This window comes from Clavelina lepadiformis, chromosome 5, assembly GCF_947623445.1.
Source record: "Clavelina lepadiformis chromosome 5, kaClaLepa1.1, whole genome shotgun sequence".
Classification (NCBI taxonomy): Eukaryota; Metazoa; Chordata; class Ascidiacea; order Aplousobranchia; family Clavelinidae; genus Clavelina; species Clavelina lepadiformis.
Genome location: NC_135244.1, coordinates 22,760,148 through 22,777,238, shown reverse-complemented (window position 1 = coordinate 22,777,238; position 17,091 = coordinate 22,760,148). Strand labels below are relative to the sequence as shown.

Here is a 17,091-nt window from a genome sequence, read left to right as displayed (position 1 = left end):
AAAATAACATAGAAAGAGAAAATATATACAGGGCAAACATTTTAAATTCTATTTGCAAAATACATCAATTAAACCTGCCGGTGGTTGCAATGGATTTAAACAAAGGACAAAAACACAGATCGCGAAACCTTAGTAATGACACATGTATAAAGTGTAAGCAAAACGCATGTAGTAGGTTAATATAGGTAATAGCTTACAATAGGTTAACATGTCTGCGGACTCGAAATCTGGGCCACCTATTCCGTCGAAGTTTGTTATTGTGGTTGGATCGAACTTAATGTCGTCTCTACCAGTTAAAATTTGCGCAACGCTGAAAGCACATTTCCAAACAGTGGTTAATTTTTTACATTTAACTATCGTGTACAGCACTGAGTCGCGACTGATGGCGGAAAAACGGCTGCTGCGGGACGGGACAAAGTTGGTCATTTCACCTCTACTAGGTAAGTCATTTCATATTACCCTGTAGTTGAACGTTTTTTGGGCATTTGAGAGGATTGTGTTGTGTACTGTATTGCGTTGTTATGGGCCAGTTCGATTGTTCTGGTGAAATAAAATAGGATTGTGAATAAAAGGCCTACATAATAATATATAATAATATAAAATAGGATATTTTCCGTTTAAGATCTCTTTCAATGAGATACCATGTTTCCTGATTATTTCGAGCATATGCTCATAATAAATCGATGGGGAGGTGGCATGCGGTGTACGATTATTAATCTGGATGCCGAGGAGGTTGGACAGTTGGTGACCGATTTGGTTTTCTATTGTGCGGTTTTCCAAAGACAGAACTTTGTTTTCTATTTTGACCCTGCAAAATGGGGTCAAACGTTTTAAATAAAACAAATCCGCATACACGGGAATATTGAGTATGTCATAGCCGCCGTAATCTCTGGGTCTTTGTAAAACTTTGTTGTGCTCGTACGTATTTTTATACGTCAAAATATAACTTTCTAAATATAACTGATACTAAGGCCATGAAACACGGCAAACTTAACGTTAGTGAGCAGCCATTAAACAGAAACCCAACAAATCCACGTCAGGCTTTAAAATTATTAACCTGGTAAGTTATTGCCACGATTAAAAAAGGGTAAAAATTCGCTTTTAGTTTTGGCGTTGTTGGAGAACTTTAATGTCTACGAACCGACCCCAACAAGGGAAAGTCCCAAATGAAAAATTGAAACCTAAAACTATCAAAGTTGATTTTGTACAAAGTTAGGAAACCGCAAGGTAGCCAACATTTTTTCTGCCAGTCTGCTAAAAGTCGAAATTAGCTAAACAATGAGCTTTGAATATATGGCTAGGTCTAAAGATAAACAACTGTTAAATCAGTTTGGTTGGGTACTTTTGTTCATTATCATTATAGGCCTAGTAACAGCCTGACAGTGACAGGACCAGACTGCAGAGTTTGGCATATAGGTAATAGGCGCACTCAATACGGACACTTCTAAAACATACAGGTTCGAATGGTACTCCTTGGTACTAGTGGTACCATCAAGTGCTTCGAGTGGAACCATTTGGTTCAAGTCTTCAAATGGTTTGTGATGATATGATAAGATTACCTGCAAATAGATACCGCATAGAATACTGTTTTGTTTACGGAAATCGGCAAAGCATAACGTTACGTAATCGATTACTCTCTGCTTATCGTATTAAGTCGTGACAAAAATGTCGTGCATGCCTGCATTGCGTGTGTTGTTATTCATAGTTGTTCAATGCGTGACAGTCTACGAAGTTAACCCTAGAAAGTGGTCGACTTTATTATGTAGCTGTCCCAATGTTTTTATTTAAAATGTAATCGTTCAAAGAAGCTTCAATATAATCAGATTATACAGTTGTCATTCCTGTGTTATTATTGCTGAAATCTATCAAAGTTCACTGTTAAGATATACACAAGTAAACAGACTTTGTACTGAAGTGGGCAAACCTTACAGGTTAAGGTACCATACACCACTTTTCATTACAGGTTCAACTTTCAAGTTGGACAAATGTATCCTTTGCACCAATCCTTTTAAACGTACTTCCATGATCTCTGCGTCAAGAGCTGTTGTAATTTCAGATTACTTTATTGTTGATTCTCAGTTCACAGGTCCAAGAAAATTGTATTGATAGTTTGGTACGGTATTAGGGAGCCCCACAGCAGTGTGACAATGAAACATTACCCAATTAACTTACGCTGTTTCATGCCGCAAAATTTCCTGAAGTGCGCTTAACTCAAAAAATACATCTGTCCAACCTGAACCACTCGAACCTGTATATTTTAGTCGTATCCCCCAATATTGCTTTTCAAGAGCTTCAGTGCTGCACTTATTGCACGTTATTTTGCACTTTGATGACTTGAACAGAACTTCCGTGCACTTAATTTTTAATTGGTTTAAAGCTTAAAGTCAAACTGTGGAAATTACTGTGCAATTGTGCACCCAAGTGCATACTTCCATTGTCATGTTTTAAGCCCTCAGGACTTAGCCACTTTTTTCTGTTCCTATTTCACCGGCATCCATTTACCGAAGTTACTGAGTCTAAATTTGATGACTGGTAGATTTTCGATGAAGGGTTTATCATTCTCATTTTGGATTAGGTGAAGAAAGCAATGTGGTGGCGTATTTTTTAACGGTGGGGCTCGTATGCTGGAAGTCTCGAGTTTGTATCGTGATATTGTTTGTCATGTTTAATTAAAAAATAGCATTTATTTCAATTTGCAGTTTTCATTTTATTTAGTAATTTTATCATGAGAAGTGAGTATTTGGGTCAGAGGAGATTGGTTTTTGGTAAAATCACACTTTACAAAAATCATTACGTCATTTCATACTGATAAGTAGCATACATTTCAATTCACAGACTAGCCTAATCATCTTTTTCATTTTCCTACATTGGTAAACGATGGCCGATAAAACAAGTGTCTACTTCACTGACTGCCGTTTACCGAAGTAAGAAAAATACCAATTGCGTAACCGGCTAGTCGTTTTCTGAAGTAGTTTCTTCCAAATTTGGTAACCAACAGTCGTTGAAATAGACACTGTCCACAGTCAATAGCGAAAAAATCTTACTAGCATCCATTTGCAATCGCACTATAATTAATTTAAACTTTGCTCAACCTTTTTTTGTCCAACTAGCCATACTCAGCACACACGAATAGGCCTACTACAGTTTGTCAGTCTCTATCAATGGTAAATCTCCTTTGGTTGTGCTCGATTTTGACAGCAGTGTAAACGTTTCTTGCGCTGGACTGTGCTGAAATGTTCTGTAATGTAAACCAGCCTTAATACGTTATACCGAGCAGGGCTTTAAGTCGTGAGCCTTCCTCGCTCGGAGGATGATTATTACACTTAACACATGTTCGACCTTCGGATATCTTGCTTTTTAGCACAAGAAGATTTCAAAAGAACTAAGGTCTATTTTTTATTCCAAGCTATTTCCCTATTTCGCTCCACACAGTCAATGTTGAAAAACACAAAAGGTTTTTCAGAAAAATGCGTCAATTCCAAGCTTATAACGATTTTTAGCTTATTTTGTAAAGTAAAATTTTTAACATTATTTCACAACTATTGCAGCCGTTATTTACTTTGTCAATATTCTCTATGATAACATTAAACGTTTTATTCCCTTTCGTTCTTGTGTCAATATGACAACCAACAGAACCCAGTCGGGCAACATTAGTTTTTGCAAGTTAATTATTAATAAGGAACAATTATTCGTGAAGCTTTATACAAACTGGTTCTCTCTCATATAGAATATGTTGGTAATTGTGCTCTCCTTTAACTGGTAGATGGTTTGGTAAACATAGTTTATGCTTTTCGACTAAACTTTGCTTTGTAGTTGCAGGATTTTGCTTTAAAGTCAAAGCTTTAAGTTTAACTTGAATATTATTGATTTCTTGTATCAATTTGGAGAAGATGGAACTAGAAAGCAACCATGCCACTGAAATACTCAACAGCTTAAATGAGTAAGTTGCTAATTTTGAGCATGAGCATGGGCTTATGTAGTGGAAAGTGCGGCACTTAGACATAAGAGCCTCATCAATGTGGGCGTCGAAATTTTGAACATTCACGCCCATTTATAATAAACTAGACAAAGCCCCTTTAGCTTCTACCCTAAAATAGAAAGCTTAATAATTTGGTTAATGTGGTGCATAATAAGCTATGTTGTTTTATAAGATTTCTATTGTCCCAGGGACCGAAAAACAACAAAGGACTTCTGTGATTTCACCATACAAGCTGGAGGAAAACAATTCCCTGTTCACAAATGTGTGGTTGGTTCAATCTCGGAATATTTCAAGAAAATGTTCACTACGAAGGTGGAATGAGCTTATTTATGTAAACATCTGCTTCAAGTAAATTGATTATTTTTCCTTTGCAGATGAGAGAAAGTTATTTGAATGAAGGAAGCGTTAAAGAAGTCAGTGGTTCAACAATGGCATCGATCATTAACTTCATATACACTTCATGCATAATCCTCACTCATGACAATGTATATGATGTACTCAAAGCAGCAGAATATCTACGGATTCCAAGTAAGTATAGTAACTGCAACTATTTGTATGATATTCAGTGCCATAGCAAAGGTAAAATTTTACGAAGGTAAATATATCGTGCACATCCATGGTTAAGTACGTTGTTAAATGCAGTTTATTTCGTGCCAAAATTCCAGATAATTTCGGAGGCAAGTGCCTCATTTTCATCAATGTAACTATGACTTAATTTTTAACTGATATGACATTTGCATCCAGTTTGTTGGCTTAGTGGTGCACAGGACACTACATCTTATGCTTATCACTTCATGTCTGCAACTTAGTGTTTTTTGTGCAAGTGTTGCAACTATGAATGTAGTTGTATCGTTATTACACATTGATTGGTGACATTGCACTGTATCTGGTTAATGTCAATTAAAATACAAGGCATTACAAGCTTCGTTTATCAGAAAACTTCACCGATCTCTGCAAAACATCCTTTCATGTTATGAAGACGTTTTCTTTGATTCGATAAAAAGTTAGCAACCATTTGTAACAACAACACAGTTGCACCTTTTTCTATCATTTTTCTTTATTCTTAAGTTTATATTGAGAATGCATTTTCTGGAATGCTTCTTAGTAACTTTAGACATAGGTTTGGCCTTTACATTTTGACATGTGTTGCTATTATGAAACTATTTAGGTTTGATATTGGAACGCGGTAAGTTAAAAAAGTCAGATCTGGGGAACAAACAAATTAATGAAATGTGGACGTGCTGTTTAGTGTTGAAACTTTCTGATAGAAGATTGTGTTTTGAGCGTAGCCATTATTCAAAGTGCGACATTTTCTGAATGAATAAGTAGGTCCAAATTTTGTGTGTATGTGTTTAGGTTTGAAAGAACAGTGCAAAATATTTTTCAAAGCATCTCTCAATGAAGAAAATTGTTTGAAAATTCGATCTTATTCAAACCGATACAACATGGGTGATCTTGTTCAAGCAGCTGAAACTTTCATTTCTAAAAATCTCGGAGCAGTTTTAAAAAGTTCAGATTTCCTTCAGTTTGGTATTGATGACGTCAAGGCTATGCTGAAGTTGGAAAGTGATGAAGTAAACTTGAAATGAAAACTTTATTTAAAAGAAACTATGAGCATAGTCTCAAACTTACTTAATTTTTGATAAGAAATTCAGAGAAAATGCGAAGAGATATTGAAGTTATAAATAACTTGACAGGAATCTATCGACGAGGACAAGTACAGGAGTGTGATAAGTTGGACAAAACATGGCGTTTGTGACAGAAAGGAACATTTCAGTGATTTGTTTTGTTTCATTCAACTGGATTATTTATCCTCAGAGTTTTTGGATGATGTTGTCCGCAAAGAAGTAATTTGTATGATATTTAATTAAACTCAACTTAAGTACAAGTACTTGTGCTCAAATTTTCATTTAAAATAATTGCAAGTATGGTTGCAATATTTGCAAGTACGGTTGCAATATTTGTTAATGCAATAGGACAAAACAAGTTTTATCGGTAATTTTGAAACCTACTGAAATGTGTGAAATATCAAAGACCTACTGAAATGTGCCCATGCCTTGCACATTTTGTCCACTATGATTAGATCCCTCCTCGCTATTACATGCAGCGTTTTAATTTCCACTATTACTATTACACGGTTTAGCAAATTTCCACATGACCATTGTTTTGTATGAGATGAACACGTCAGCTGATTTTTTGTGTATTATATTTATAACCAAACATATAAGGTGATTTTTTGTGTATTATAACCAAACATATCAACTGATTTCTATGTTTTATAACGAAACACACCAGGTGATTTCTATGTATTATAACCAAACATATCAGCTGATTTCTATGTAAAATAAACCGAACACGTATAGAATTTAAACAAAACTCTGTATTTTAGGAATTGGTTTGTAATTCACTTGAATGTGCAAATCTGCTCATCACGTCACTGACTTCACGATTGTGCGGTGCTCAAGTCTTCAAGAAAAGGAAAGGTCAGGTGGTTTGAAATGATCACGTCAATTTTGTCGTTGTTTCATGAAAGTTTGTGACTATTTTTCTGTAAATACTTTGTGATATTATGGCGATGGACACATATTTTTTCTTTTACCACATACGCATCTATCGCTTAAGCCAGTGGTTCCCAAAGTGGGCGCGTTGGCGCCTCTCAAGGGGGCGCTGGCTACTAAATGGGCGATTGGGGGGCGCTAATAATAAAGTGTGCAGTAACAAGAACAGTGCCAAAGTAAACATTTGCGCTGTTTGTATAATAGTTTTATGCTTCGATTTACTTATTTTACTTTCCTGTGTTCGGTTTCATAGTCTGAGAATTTTCGGTTAATCCTAAAATAAAATACATTTATTGGTCTCACTATTCTTGTTGTTATGTTAATAGACGAATTCCAACAGTATTGCGTCATAATAATCTTGTGTTTTTTCTCATGTTGCATATGCCAAAGGGTATTTAAGGCACGAGAAAGCTAGTGTGATTGTGAATATCACTATTCTTAGATTTTAGTTAGTGAGCTGGTACCTAGGTATAGTTATTTTATTCAGTCATTAGAGTGCTAAATAATGAGTTCAGTCAAACGAAAATGCAGGCAAAACAGTTCAAGTTATCTCCAGTATGGATTAATTCCAGCCCCAAATTCCGAATCACAGCCAATGTGTTTGCTGTGGTCTAAAGTGCTTTCTAATGAAGCGATGAAGCCGTCCAGACTTTACGAGCATTTAACGAAGAATTACCCCGATAAAGTAGCCAAGAATGCAACTTTTCAAATGGTAGCAAAGAGCCATTTTCAAATGGTCCGGGACAATTTCAAAAAATGGAAAAGTGTTGGCACGATGTTTTCAAACCTTTCCCATACAAGCAATGATGGATAATGTGCGTCTTACAATTTGTCTTTGATGCGTGGAATAAAAGGCATGCCGCATACGATCGGCGAACAATTGATCTTGCCATCAGTGAAGGAAGTTTTGGATACCGTTTTGCATCACAAGGCCTCTTCTACAGTTATTAAATCTATTCCCCTGAGTAACAGTACTGTACAGAGACGGGTGGATGAGATGGTCACCTATATAGAAGATAGCTTATGCAGCATCATCAGAAATACAGAATTCAGTTTACAACTGGATGAGTCAACTTTGCCAGTAAATGAGTCTCTATTACTTGGGTATGTTCGTTTTGTGAATGATGGAGTTTTACATAAAGAGTTGGCAATAGCTTTAGCACTGGATTCAGATACTCGGGGTGAGACAGTATTTCAAGAAGTTAAAACATATCTCGAAAAAAAAAATTCCACTTACCAATATCATAGTGTGTGCAACTGACGGCGCCCCATCTATAACGGGCCGTTACCATGACTTCCTGGCATTCCTAAAAGCAGCAAATCCAACTGTGCTTACAATTCATTGTGTGATTCATCGGCAGCATTTGGTGGCCAAGAATATCAGTGGTCGTCTTAACCTCTCATTGAAAACTGTCATCAAGGCAGTAAATAAGATTAAAGCTCATGGACTTAACACACGCTTGTTTAAGCAATTGTGTAAAGAGAACGACGAGGCCTTTGAGCGCTTACTTCTACACATGGGAGTAAGATGACTCTCCAAGGGAAGCTGCCTTGCACGATTTTACACACTGATAGATAATGTTGTGGAATTCTTGGAAAACTGTCACCCTGGCCTTGCCAAAGAAATTATTGCTATGAAATGATATCGCATACTTGTCAGATATATTTTCCAAATTTAACGAATTGAACCTATTCCTTCAGGGTAACGAGGTAAATTTAATCAAGGTAAAATCAGCATTGTGTGGATTCAAATTTAAGCTTGCGTTGTATGGGGGAAATTTAGCTAGACGCAATTCTTCCAGTTTTCCAGATTGCAACAACTTGCTATCAGCGACAAAGGTATTTCTAATGTTGATGTTGAGTCATACAGCAAGTATATTCAGGAATTGCATGAAGACATGGAAGTTCGGTTTCAGGATGTAATACAATTGGAGATTCCTGACTGGATAATCGAGCTATTCATTGATATTTCCGAGCAAGGGATTCTTGGAAAATGATTTTGAACTCAAACCAAAGTTCCGTATCTCATATCAATCATTTTGGCTGCAACGCGAAATTAAAGTTAAATATCCTCACGTGTGGGATCGGGTAAAAACTTTTTTCATTGCATTTCCCAGCTCATACTTAGTAGAGCGTACGTTGAGTGCCGTCACAATGCTGCTGGACAACAGAAGAAACTGCTTGGACATAGTGAGACGAGGAGATTTACGAGTGTTATGTGTCACGAGATTATCTTTAAACACTTGTTTTAAGAAACACTGCATTTTAATGTTATATAATCCAATTGTTAAGGCACTAGTTTGGGTTGTAGTTAGTTGTTGTAGTTTGTTGTTGTGTAGTAATATTTTACCGTCGTGGCACTTGTGACCGTTATCGTATTTAGGAAATTGTAGTTCTGTATACACATGCACGTTTTTCTTTGTTCCCTACAGCTCTTCCCCAAAGCATGTCACGCTACCCGCGAATCCTTTTTCCTCGTTGATTGATGATGGTGAATGGTACGATGGTTTGGTGACCAATAGTTGGTGCAGTCTACGTTTTAACTTTGTAGTGAAAAGATGGATGTTTGATAGTCAGTACCATTCAGTGAAAAAATACCATAGTAGTGAAAAAATGGGCGTTTGATAGTCAGTAAGTTGTCCAGGGGGGCGTTATCGGAAAAAAATTTGGGAAACACTGGCTTAAGCTATAAAATTATCAAATAATTTTGTTTTTGGTTCAAACCTCTGTGTAGAGGTCTTGCTTTCAAGAAAAGTGGTAATGACACCAAATGATTTTTCATAAGATTTTAATTAACTCGGTATAAGATGTTTATGTTTCAGGTCATTTTAATAAAATTCTTATCATTGGTGGTCAGATTTGCCCACAAAGTGTTGTCAAGTTCAACACCAAGACAAACCAGTGGAGTAAAATGCCGGTATGTTTGCAATCTTCACTCTCGATAAATGAAACCTGCAGCCAGGTTTAGAAATGTGGATTTGTTGAGCGGGAGGTTTTTATGCAAAAGTACAGGTTTGTGGGAAACAGGGTTTGCTGGAGTAAAAGTTTGTGTTTGATGAAAAATAAGCTTCACCGACTTATTACACAAATCGTTCGTTTCAATCAACTTGTTTGCAGTCAGACTTCTTTTGTTGTTTTTGACTTTGAAGTGAAATCTTTGTTTAAAGTCTAATGATCAAGTCTAGTTATTGTTATTTTATTTTGCGCATACAGCCCAGGACTTAGAGGTTTGAAACTGTGACGAGCGTCTTTGTATAAGATGTCTTTGTGTGAATTTAGAGTCAATTAGTCATTAATGTGAACAATTCATAATTGTTGTATCAAGAGAACGTGTTGATTGAGACGAACTTTGCAATTCCTTGGAAAGTGTCTAATTTTACGTCAAACCGAGGGTTTGTTTTCTCAGTTGACACTTTATAAGTCAAGCGTCACTGAAAAGACTCAAAGCAAACCTGAACTTAATAATGTCTTGTTGTTGTTGTCCAGTTATTGTGATGTCAGAACAATGATTAATGTTATATAACGTTGTAAAATAACCGGATGAATTCTTAGTTTTATGTCTGGTAGTGTTTGAATGAGTATTGACACGTTCAATAATTAAATGTTTGATAATACAGAATACAAACATTGCTCGGATGTACTCATCTACTGTAAATTACAATCAACAAATTTTATTGATGGGTGGTTCTGATAGCAATTGTCTTAACTCTGTTGAGATGTTGGACTTGAATGATGAGAATCCAAAGTGGGATAGCAACTTTCCTTCTATGGGAGAAAAGCGATATTTTTTTGCATCAACAGTATTGAATGGTAAGTTTCGAAATAATGCAGTTTATGCAACATTTCAAAGTGTAGGCTGCTGATGGATTATAATGGCTTAGATCAAAAGAAGAATGCATTGGTTAGACGTGATACAGAATTATTTTGATCTTTGCCATAGACCAATATGTAAGTTAATGCTCTGCAATTGTTTACATTGCCTGTGGCATTGTTTATGATGTTTTTACCTGAAATATATATTCTGTTAACAGAGTCGCCATTGTTTCAGTTTATATTGTCAATATTGCTGTTATGTGTATTATATTAAATACCATGGGCTCCACTCCGAGGAATATTTGTTCTTCTGTATACATACAATCACACATACATACTATAATATTTCTTTATAATTTCATGCAACACAGGCCTTCTTTATTGTACTGGTGGTCATAATGGCATAGAAAATGAGAACGAAAAAAATGTTCTCTGATAAATATTCACCTGATTATGTCTTATAGGTCTTGTTTATTGTGCTGGTGGTTTTAATGGCAAGCGGCTATTATCATGTGAAAGTTACGATCCTAAAGAGAGGAAATGGTCTTCGATAAGAAACATGAATATATCACGAAGTCGTCATGCGTTGGTCAGTGCACGAGGTGAGTTTCAATTAAGTGTTATTTGAAAATTCCTAATACTACAAAAATGTGTTGATTTTATGTTTCTTTGGTTGTGATGTTCAATTAAATAAAGTTCTATAAACCCACTTTTCATATTCCATCCATGTTCTCAATTCCTTAATATTTAATTAACAAAAATATTTGATAAATTATTCTTTTAATGAAACAAGCCTACAATACGTCATCAAGCAAATAACAATGACGTCATTATCGTCATGAGCTGACTTTGAAACTAAAAGCGAAATGGATCCTTTTAAAATATAAATTTTCTTTGCTTGCAACATGGTTGTTTGTATAAATTGCATTTATCAAATTATTTGAAGAATGAGAGTTGATAGAAGAGAGTTTGAGAAAATTGTGTGAATATCAGAACTAAACAAAAGATAACGATAATATCCAAGCTCTTGGTTTTTAGCTTATGCCTCAGCTCAGCTGCTTTTCTATGTATTGTGTGGAAAGTAATAATCAGGCTAGAATTTCAAGCCCCAGTGACGTGTTTGATTGATTGATGGTTTATTTTGAAAGGTTTGCTTTATGTGCTTGGAGGATATGGTGGCAACAATATAACAAACACAGCTGAATGTTATGATCCACGAAACGGAAAATGGGAAAATATTCCACCGATGAAAACCTGCAGATATGGATTAGCTGCTGTTGTATTAAACAACGAAATATACGCGATGGGTGAGTCTTGCTGCAAATGCAAATATCTTTCAAACGTTTAAGGATATTTATGACTTGTCATGTTCTTTAAATAAATTAAATCAGGTGGAGCTGATCTCTCTTCTGTTGAAAAATACAATCTGGACACGAAATCTTGGATTAATGTTCCATCTATGAATGAGAAAAGAAATGTTGGATCAGCTTGTGTAGTGGATGGCCTTATATGGGTGTTTGGAGGGTGAGAAATTTTTTATAAAGCCTACTTGAAATACTAAAAGCGAACACACTAAATAGTCAGTTTGAAACCTCCACTAAGGAGATCAGTTTTTAAGGCTTTTGTTTCCCTAATTGTCACACAATAATGTTGGTCAAAGTTTAAGGCCTGTAATTTCGCTAATGTGGTTACAATCTGTTTTTAAAGGTACTGTAAATGATACTTGATTATAACAATGTGCTCGCACAATTTTTGGTAAAGTATATTTATCTTCAGACAAAGTAAATTCTTTAGACGACTTAAACTTGCCATTGATTGTTCACAATGGCTCGAACAATGGTTACCGAGTTTTGTCTTTGTTCATTTTCACATCGATGCATTTTTTTAGTTTCAAGATTTTTCCTACTTTTGCCTGATATTTAATTGTTAACCATAAGTTTTAAAGCAAACAAACATTGTTAAATATTTAGCATTTCACCGACAGCGTACATTGCTGACGAAGGTTGTTGTGTTTGATATATCCTTAAATTATTTGTACAAGTAAAAGATGTGCGACAATCGGAACTTACGCTAAGGCGAGCTCGGTAACCGGGGTGAAGTGTTCGAACTCGAACAATGAGTAATCATTTGCCGGGTTTAACTTCTGCAAATACTCACGCAGTCCGAGGACGATAATTACTTTACCGCCACATCCAGGACTAATTCCATTGCTCAGTGTTGTCGCTAACTGCAAGATTTAGTTATAACAAAGCAGTTTCATCTTTCCCCTGCTAAAGATTTTAACTCGATTTGAGATTTTGTTGGAAGTTGTTGTTTCAGAAATTCGAAGATTAATTACTTAGGGTTAAAGTTAAACAAATGCTTTATTGCATTAAAACAATCAGGAGTTGGTAATCTTTTGTTTAAAACTTTTGCACACATTTTATAGACGAGGTGCCAAAACAGTTGAGTTTTATGATCCAGCCACCAACAAATGGCAAGTATCGACCAACATGGACAGAGAACGACAGTGGCCTTGCGTCGTTTCCATCTGAAGCATCGTCACTCCTAGATAGTAATTGGATCTTTTCTGTTATATTTGGACAGTTTTTGTTATTTTTTGTCACCTTTGTGATCTGTCGTTGAATTTCTGCAAATAATATAATTAATATCAAATTATGTGTCTTATTTTCTTTAAGATGTGTTTGAATTGAATAAATTATTTGAATTATTTTGGAAATGCAGTTATAATACTCTGATGAAAAGGTCATTTATCGAATACCCGAATAACTTTTAGTCACAAATTTGTTTACAATTACCTTTAAAACATTGATATAATTTCTACTGGACATTTACCCGGTGGCACCAAGTTAGTGGCAGGTTGGAATGTGGCCACTGGCTCTTGTAAAGCGCCGCCTTTCTAGCTTTATGTATAGTCGTAGAGTTAAGTTATTTATTACGATGTTATTTGCCGAAGGTGTAAACCGACTTTACACTTTTGCCAGTTTTAATGATAACAACAGCATTGTATGAAATGTATTTGTAATATCGATCTTGTCTTAATTATTAATCTTAAATAATTGATTTTTTTATTCACCAACATCAAGCTTTGTCAACGGCACGTTTCATCTCATGCTGTGGCTTATGCTGTAGAATGATAATTAATTGGTCGAGTTAGTTATGTCTCAGGCTCAATATAATCAGTGAATTGGGAACACAAAGAACCCGCGCACAGTGTTTGCAGATGTTTTAACCCTATTTTACCCGAACCACTTTAAGATCCGCTAGGAGACCAAAGTAAGCTAAGATGTAAAACGACGATACACTGCTGTGCTTAACTCTTATTTAATGAAGGCTATTGCCTCGCCTTGTCGAGGTAGAAATATAAACTAGACTCATTGTTATTGCTCCCAACCACGGAAGTCTTTAGTAAACGGCGATATTTTATTGCGGAAAAATAGCACAGAAAGAGAAAAATATATACAGGGGAAAGATTTATACTGTGAAGGGAAGCCAGAGTGATGAAATTAATATCGTGAAATTATACTGAAAAACAAAAATAAATTTGCGTTTGTGGTACTTGAGTAATATTAAACATCATAGGTAATTATTGATAGTTTCATGGCATATATTATTACATTTACGTTTTAGTTGTGTTTTAAACAGTTTTACTGTTTTCAAAATTTCTTTTTTCAGAATACTTTTAAAGATAATTACCTTGCCGTAGTTCAGGCATAAACGTTTGTCAAAAACACGCTTCCCCGTAATTGCTTGACCGGCGTTTGAAGAAAAAGCGCGTTTCTGATAATTATGGAAACGTGACCACAGCGGCTTAAACTCATTCAGACGGCGGTGACCTGCCCAATTGGTTGTGTTAATTCTTATTTCTAGGTTTGTTCTGAATAGGTAAAATAACAACAGCAGTTTGGCATTGCTGTAATGCTGTGTACTAAAGATAAGATATGTACTGACAAGACACGTACTAAAAATAACAAATTCAGTATTTTTTGTTGTTGTGCACTTAATACATTGTTTACTGTTATAAAACTATATTATTTCGTATGTTTGGTTCCGGTTTGTAAATATTTGCTTTTTACTGTGTAAATGTGTATAAAATATATAAGCTATCAACAAGATATCTATGAAAAATAAACAGGAAAATAAATTATTTTTAATTATATGATGTACGTATGACGTTTATGATTTAAGCAATAATCGTTTAAGGGAAATCCCAATAGCTGGTATTCGGTTTAATTCGGTACTATAGTGCCGCTTTGCTGCCCAGCTCGGGCGGATCAAATACTTGAAACCAATTTAGTCCACTTTGTTCTGGCATAACCTTTAAGACATTAGCCGACTAATTAAGAAGGAGAACGAGGAATGGTTGTATTTTATTGTCTTATTTATTTTTCACCATTAACTGAGCGGAGCGAAAGTTACGATGCTAACCGTCGTAGTTATAGCACAATAAAACACATGCTCACGAACAATTAACGAGCAGATAATACAGTAATTGTTTTTATAAGGCACCACGAAGTGAACAAACAATAGACTATTTTAGTTCAGTGGAGCTCAAACTCTGCGTTTTCTTTCACTTTTCACTTAATTTGTTTTGTACATAATAAGGCATTCAATGATTTTGGGTCGCAAAGTTTTAAAAAAATCAACAGGTTGGTTTTACCTGTTTAAAAAATGAAACATTGACCATAACTAAATACAGAAATAAGTTTTGAATGATGTGCGATCGAATAGAGTGGCTTTGCCGGTCGATCGCGACCGACACGAACCATAAAGGATTGTGGTTTCATTGAAGCCTGTTAGAGGTGCGAAGTATACAACTATTGGGTCACTCCCTTGAACTTTGGCGATTATTTACTCACTGGCGATCGCTATGAACGCTACTCCCCACATAATGCTCCAAATCCAACCGAGGAAAAAGAAACCAACTAACAGAAGTTGGGCAATCCCGACCCAGAAGTTTATGCAGAAAGTCCCGAACCTTCCACCTCCGGACTGTCCGACGTTGCCGCAGCAAAGAACGCTGAACCCGGCGATGATGGTGCCTGAAAAAGTGTAAAAATTCTTTCTTAGGTCAGTTTGTGGGCGAAATTATGCGCTGTGCAGCAAGATTTTCGGGATAGTTGTTGCAAGATCGAATAAAAACTGCTGTAGTGTTACAAATACCACTAGGAATTGAACCTTAAATCATTGGGCGTACGTTCATACGCACACATTATTGATGGAAAGCAATAAAAATAACATTCTGAGTCTATAAATATCGCTACATTTTATCTATGACCAAGGCAATATTTTACCTATTCCAGGCAGTAAAAAATTTACGATGCAAAGAACAATAGCAAGAGCTATCGGCAGTTCTGGAATGGCATTTCTCATCCCATTAGGCTTTTTTTCTGTCGTCACAGTCGTTTGTGTGATGTAGGTCTGTGGTGGAGCTGTTTGTCCGACTTGGCTCACTTCGTAACTCGGTGGTTGATTCTGCTGTAGGATTATTTTGTCACAAAGTTTTAGTTAAAGTTATACAACAGCGGTATTTCAAATGTTAATTGAAATTTAACTTTCAAGGGTTGCTCTGCTTCAATTGTTATCACACAGGCTGTGGCCGTAAGTCAGCCGTAATCTATCAAATGACTTGGAAGAAAGAAAAGTAATAAGAATTTAGCTTACTCTCTTACCTGTCTTATCTTGAACCATACAGTCCAACGGAGAAAATTAACACATCACAATATAGATAAAAAATTTATGAGTAATTTTCTTTTTTGACCAGTCTACAACGAGGTTTGCACAATAACTTTTCGTTCCCTACAATCACCGGCTAAGAATAAACAATAAGAAACGTGCAAATACACGCCACTTGCAAATATTCTTAAAATATCTCACCCTATAATTTGGATTTCCGGCCCCATCGTAAGAGAACTGCTGGTTTGACGTCATCATAAATAGCTGGGTCTCTCAAAACATTGAAGAACAAATCACAGACTTGCAAGAAGTTAACACACCTAGTGACCTATGCGCCTTTCACAGTAAAAGCAAGAAGCGTTTGACCGTTGTCCAGTTCAGTGCTGTCGTCAACGAAGCTCGACAAAGCTGCTGCGGCATAACCACCCACAATAACTTGTAATAGGTAATACAACCCGTTTTTGTTCTAAATAATCTAGAGTTGAGAAATGCATCCGTTTGATTATATTGTTCCCAATGCTATGACAACGTCTTATTGACTTTATCCATTCAAGTATTCAGTCGCACGTTACAGCTGTTGACTTTAACCGAAAATGCTATTGTGACGACATTTTTCACTCCTTGTTTATTATTCGTTAAATACGTAATTATTTGCTTCATTTAAACAATGTCCTTCACTTTAATCGAATTTCTAAGAATTAAAAATTTATAAAATACGAAGTACTGTATTTTAGGACTTCAACCATATCATTAACTTTGTAACTGTCATCGTTGAAAATTTTATCGCGTACTTTACTTTTGTGTGCTCGTTTGTGCGACGATTCTACTCAAAGAAACCCATGGTACGCTTTTTTAAAGGACGAGCCTTTAATTATACCTGATACAGCAGTTTTACAGTGAAATGGATATGGACTCTGCACGCTCCAATGGTTGTCGGTTTATTTGTGTGGCAGCTTCTCACCTTAACAATTGAAACAAGTTTTGCGGAAGAAACAGAATGAAATTAGATTTCATCGCTTTTTGGAGGTGAGTTTAAAGTAAAAAACACGGCACCTGCGTTGTTTC

The 17,091-nt window shown here is 35.8% G+C and overlaps 2 protein-coding genes across 2 annotated transcripts; one reads left to right on the top strand and one right to left on the bottom strand.

The window, feature by feature from the left end:
- Nucleotides 1-3,801: 3,801 nt before the first annotated feature.
- On the top strand, nucleotides 3,802-13,243 carry LOC143460796 (kelch-like protein 12). Its single transcript, XM_076958429.1, has 12 exons — nucleotides 3,802-3,940; nucleotides 4,168-4,291; nucleotides 4,354-4,507; nucleotides 5,336-5,553; nucleotides 5,677-5,826; nucleotides 6,369-6,462; nucleotides 9,360-9,454; nucleotides 10,155-10,347; nucleotides 10,815-10,952; nucleotides 11,499-11,657; nucleotides 11,742-11,874; nucleotides 12,779-13,243. Exons 1-12 carry the CDS (start codon nucleotides 3,891-3,893, stop codon nucleotides 12,882-12,884), a joined length of 1,614 nt encoding a protein of 537 aa, XP_076814544.1. The 5' UTR covers nucleotides 3,802-3,890; the 3' UTR covers nucleotides 12,885-13,243.
- Nucleotides 13,244-14,917: 1,674 nt separating this feature from the next.
- LOC143460797 (protein SPEC3-like) lies at nucleotides 14,918-16,468 on the bottom strand. Its single transcript, XM_076958430.1, has 3 exons — nucleotides 16,228-16,468; nucleotides 15,645-15,828; nucleotides 14,918-15,392 (listed from the first exon to the last, which is right to left on the bottom strand). The coding sequence occupies exons 1-3, from the start codon at nucleotides 16,282-16,284 to the stop codon at nucleotides 15,202-15,204; spliced, it is 432 nt and encodes a 143-aa protein (XP_076814545.1). The 5' UTR covers nucleotides 16,285-16,468; the 3' UTR covers nucleotides 14,918-15,201.
- Between the last annotated feature and the right edge of the window lie 623 nt (nucleotides 16,469-17,091).